The sequence below is a fragment of the Liolophura sinensis genome, chromosome 1 (genome assembly GCF_032854445.1).
Source record: "Liolophura sinensis isolate JHLJ2023 chromosome 1, CUHK_Ljap_v2, whole genome shotgun sequence".
Classification (NCBI taxonomy): domain Eukaryota; kingdom Metazoa; phylum Mollusca; class Polyplacophora; order Chitonida; family Chitonidae; genus Liolophura; species Liolophura sinensis.
Window position 1 is genome coordinate 82,539,237 of NC_088295.1, and position 5,129 is coordinate 82,544,365.

The window sequence follows — 5,129 nt, forward strand, 5'->3', positions numbered from 1 at the left end:
ATTCGTGTATTTCAGAGGAAGGGGAATAACTCGTGCATGTGCATGATAATGCATGCAATGCGTATGTGAAGGAAACCTCCGTCACATAAGTTACTACAATGTACTTTACCATTAATCAACACGTAACAACTTCGAATTCAGGACATTTCTAACGCCACACCACTCTGTAATAAGGTTTGTCAACCTCTTTTTGCCAACATAGGACAGACATTCCAATCCGCTAATATAAAAATAAAATAAGCTTTGCATGAGTAATATGGGGTAAGAAATCTGTCATGAGAACTTACGCTACACATATTTGACAGGTATTCTCAACTTACACGGTCGCTGTGAGTTCAAGTTCAGCTCATGCTGGCTTTATCTCTGGCCGTACGTGGGCAGGTATGACAGCAACCTGCCGATGATCGTGGGTTTCCCCCTTGGCTGTGCCCGGTTTCCTCCCACCATAGTGCTGGCCGCCGTCGTTTAAGTGAAGTATTGTTAAGTACGGGCAGCACATATGCCATTATCATAACGAAACACCATGTAAACACTGGACGACCTTCGGCAATGTGCCGGTATCCACTACATTCCTCGTCGTCATATGACTGAAAAATTGTTGAGTACGACGTTAAACCCCAAGCACTCACTCACTCACTGCACTACATTCCACCCTCCACCACCATCTCCACCCTGAAAAAAACGCCTTGTAAATAAAACAATCTGGTGTTCATATACGTTTTGCAGTTGAATGATACATGTGTACGTATAAATTCACATTTAAAGAGAAACTATAAAGAACTTAGCCCCACCATAACGCTGGCCGCCGTCACAAGCATTGGGGTCTGCGGAAACTGGACAGAGACCGGGAGAAACTCACATAGCCTTTCATACGAGAACATTTCATAAACATAACGTGACACAACCATTCAGGTCAGCTTTCAAATGGTAGTACGCGTATAAATCAATATTTGACCCTTGACCCATTTCATAAACATAACGTTATAAAACCATTCAGGTCAGCTTTTAAATAGTTGTACGCGTATAGATCAATACTTGATCCTTGACCTTTATGTAAGTACTGCGCTGTATATAGTATATAAGTACGTCTGTCCTCACCCCTGCTCTCATACACCCAGAAAGTAATAAGTATGCTGAATGGTACACAAAACACCTTCGTCTGACAAAGGCTCAGGATATTGACTCTACTGAATGCTACTGGATTCAGCTAGCTTTAAAAGTTACGACCTAAACCCATTGGTTTGTTAAGGAGAATTCTTAAGAAAACCAGCAGTTCAAAAAGTAAGTCAACAACTAATAATTTTAGCTGACATAATTTTCTCTACTTTTGGCTTTTTCTAGAAACATAACTGACTTCTGAAACGTAGTTCGTTGAATTTAAAAAAAAAATATTAACTCACAACCTTTAGAATCATTCTTTTTTAAAATACAAGTAGAAACTGTACTTCTGTTTTTGCGTTGATTATTATTATACTATATTATTATTTACTTTCGAGAAAAGAGCATATATCAAGCCACTTGTATAATTTCCATCCTTGACTTTCTGCATGCATTTAGCTAATGATAAATATACATCAAGGTAAAAACTAAATGTTCATTATTTGTGTGATCTAAATAATTTAGATAGTCTGGTTTCAGAGAATTTGAAAGTACCGAATTTACAGAAAGACATATTAAGACATAACTGAAAGCTAACCGTACACAATGTAATGCCTTTCACATAATTTTCTATTCAGAAACAAAAAGCTACTAATAAGCATGCGGTAAGAAATGTGTAACTCCATTAAAATCATTTTTCATTATTTATATAAGTACCACAGAATTGGTCTAACGTGTACAAGTCATGCGTGTGTAGTAGTCTTCCTTTAGGTCAAAGGGCAATGGATAACAAAAGCTTTAAACTTTGACCTGGGAATTGTATAGTTGTATAACTGGTCTGCCCTGAATATTTTCAGTTGACCAACACTGCCTGACAACTTGAAATGTGATTAAAATGTAAGATCGATCAGGAAAAGTATATGGCAGTTGAGTCGATGAACAACACGTGAAGCGTTGGCTGATCCGTAGTTGGGGATTCTTCTGCATCAGAGGGAAAATATGACATAACCAATTCCCATACACAAGATACAATGTCGAGCCTTCTATTATCAGCTTGCGAGCAAAAGGTTACTCTCTCCACGACAGACCATTCGAATCTATCGCCGACAAGAGTACGGGCCGCTGCATGAGGAGAGTAGCACACGAGCGCGTCGATTAAGTGTTTTCTGCATTACAAATGCATCATGTCACACCTACATTATAGAAAGACCAGAGCGTTTTTACACGTCTCCGTCTGTTTCACTAGAAAGTACTCACAATTTCTCTGTATAGATAACTGTACTTGATCTTTATGCTTTATTGCAGCATCTGTGAAGATGGCGTCCCACTCTCCTCTGAGGATAGCCGTTATCCTAGGCGCATTACTGATTTTCCTGCTGACGGTTGTAATAAATGCCTTGTCCAGCTCTGTGGGTCAGCAGATTGGTAGGTTAAACGTCAACGCACAAAGCTACAATTTATGTTACATGTGGAAAACGTGGCCTTTAAGGCATTGCTCAGAGTGTCTAATTTGTTTAGATACGCTGGCCGATGGCGTCCATTTTTGATCGCGACCTTTGCGATCAAGCGAAGGGCGCTGTTTTAACAGAACCATGTCCCCCGCGAACATCATGCCCTCTATCACACGGAAAGCGCGTGAACGCAGCGCTATTCGCGCTATTCTCGTGCTTAGTCACCTCAGAGTGGTTTAACGTTGTACTCAACAATTTTTCTGTCATATGACGACGAAGGAATCATTAGGGTGCATGCACGTGTAATGTGCCTCCTTGTTGCAGGACGGATTTCCACCGCTCTTTTATTTAGTGCTGCATCACTGAGACGACTTACCGAAGGCAAGTAAGCCGCCCCGCCCGAGCCATTATACTGATACGGGTCAACCAGTCGTTGCACTATCCCCTTCATGCTGAACGCCAAGCGAGGAAGTTACAACTTCCTCTTTTAAAGTCTTAGGTGTGACTCGACCAAGGATTGATCCTGGATCTACCAGTCCCGAAGCGGACGCTCTACCAACTGTGCTATCCGGGCCGGTCTAGTCACCACAGAAGAAAGACTAATAACTGGCTGATTTTGGTTTATCATTACTGTATGTTTTCATGTATTTCTTTATATTTAGATCTATTAAGTCTTTCCATCCTACATGGCAACATTATTCGACTATAAAATATGGTGTAGCCGATGTTCTCCACTCTGCAACGAGTTATATATATATACGGTACTAAATTTTTGATATACATATAACAGAAATAACAGAAAGCCTATCAATCACAGTTTACAGCTGAGCATTGCGGATTTCAATCCAAATAAAAGTGATCATCCCCCTCCCCCCCAAAGAAATAAAAAAACAAAACAGAAAAAAGTTCCACGTTTATCCAAGGTTAAGTGTTCAAAGATGATTTCTTAGAAGGTTTACTGAACAACATTTGCACAAATTAGTTTAAATATATTGTGAAGCAACTCCACCCTGATTGAGCTGACTTTGATGCGTTAAATACAGTATCGCTTAAACAGGATTCTGGGGACTTTGTGGCCTATAGCGGTTCAAGTGCTAGTGCAGCACAATGAATCGGCAGCCTCTCGCCAATACTAATATGACCGCTTTGAGTTCAAGTTCAACTCATGACGGCCTATTTCCTCTCCAGTCGTAGGGGGTCGTAGGAATCCCGCGGATGCATGGTTGTGGGTTTCCCCCAGGCTGTGCCCGCTTTAAGCCCACCATAATGCTGGTCGTATCAGCGGGATATTATTGAGTACGACCAAAAACACAAATAAAATAAATACTAGTACATAAATAAATAATAAATACTAGTACATAAATAAATAATAAATACTAGTACATAAATAAATAAATAAATTTAACAGCATTTGATATTTGATCTGTATATATATACATGTAATATAATTTTGCAGGTCTGTTTCTAAACAACACTGGGGACATCTCGGCTGTTTTCGAGACAGCAGTCACACCTGCTGGCTGGACGTTCTCCATTTGGGGTGCCATATATACATGGCAGGCCCTGTTCTTCATCTACGCCCTATCAACTCTGTGCCGAAAGAAGGCGGGGACATACTTGTACCTCTCCGTGGACTACGTGCCACCTATAATGTTCATTTTTTATAGCGTGTCTAACTGTTGTAACATCGTCTGGTTATTTCTGTGGGACCGTCAGTATATCATTGCCGCGCTGGCACTCATTGCTCTCATCCCGTTCTTCTTATACCTCGTGCTCTTCGTCTCCTTCGGACGATTGGTCAGATGCATCCCAGAAATGGTCAAGGCGGGTCTGAGCCGAGACGTGTGGCTTACTCGCTTTCTCGTCCAAAACGCCGTTGCTATGTACGCCACTTGGGTAACCATAGCAACCCTTCTGAACTTCACCATGGTGCTACAGTACCGAGCCGATCTGGAAGGGTCCACGGCCGCCATCATCAGTCTGTCCATTGTATCGGTGGAGGTCCTGCTCTGGTCTGTTCTCGACAACACTGTCCTCGACAAGTACACACGATATACCTTCAGCCCGTACATTGTTATAATTGTGGCCTTCGCAGGTATAATGAGTAAACATTTCGACACAGAGACAGCCTTAGCTACATCGGCATTCACTGCAACACTATTGTCTGTGGCGATCCTTTTGTCCATAATTAAAGTCTGTGTCATGGTGTATCGCCATATCCACCGTCCCATCACGCCTCCACCAGCCACGTATAGCAACTTCTAAGGTCGCCCCAAACAGAAGTATGAAAACTGTGTGCTAGGAAAACACGGATTTGGTGTTCGTTTGAAACTACTTGCATGCGTGCACCACACCATGCAGCAATTGTTTGACTTTTATCACTTTCAAAACGCGAAGAGTCTGATTTGATGGCGTGTCCAATATCTACAAAGCGTCCAACAATCTTGTACACCACATATTACTAGTACTCCAAGATCATTCTTCATTCGCATTGCAGCTACAATTAGTTTTAGGTACCTTTAGGCTTACTTTTTAATTGAATAAATCTTATCATTAAGTATTTCTTTTCTTGCTGTCAAT

At 41.3% G+C, this 5,129-nt stretch overlaps 1 protein-coding gene across 1 annotated transcript; it reads left to right on the top strand.

The window, feature by feature from the left end:
- The first annotated feature begins 2,414 nt into the window (after positions 1 to 2,414).
- On the top strand, positions 2,415 to 4,814 carry LOC135464714 (uncharacterized). The gene is made up of 2 exons (XM_064742230.1): positions 2,415 to 2,523; positions 4,006 to 4,814. The coding sequence occupies exons 1-2, from the start codon at positions 2,415 to 2,417 to the stop codon at positions 4,812 to 4,814; spliced, it is 918 nt and encodes a 305-aa protein (XP_064598300.1).
- Positions 4,815 to 5,129: the final 315 nt, after the last annotated feature.

Coding starts and splice junctions, on each gene's coding strand:
- LOC135464714 (XM_064742230.1), top strand. CDS start 2,415: ATGGCGTCCCACTCTCCTCTGAGGATAGCCGTTATCCTAGGCGCATTA. Junction 2,524..4,005: donor CTCTGTGGGTCAGCAGATTG/GTAGGTTAAACG, acceptor ATAATTTTGCAG/GTCTGTTTCTAAACAACACT.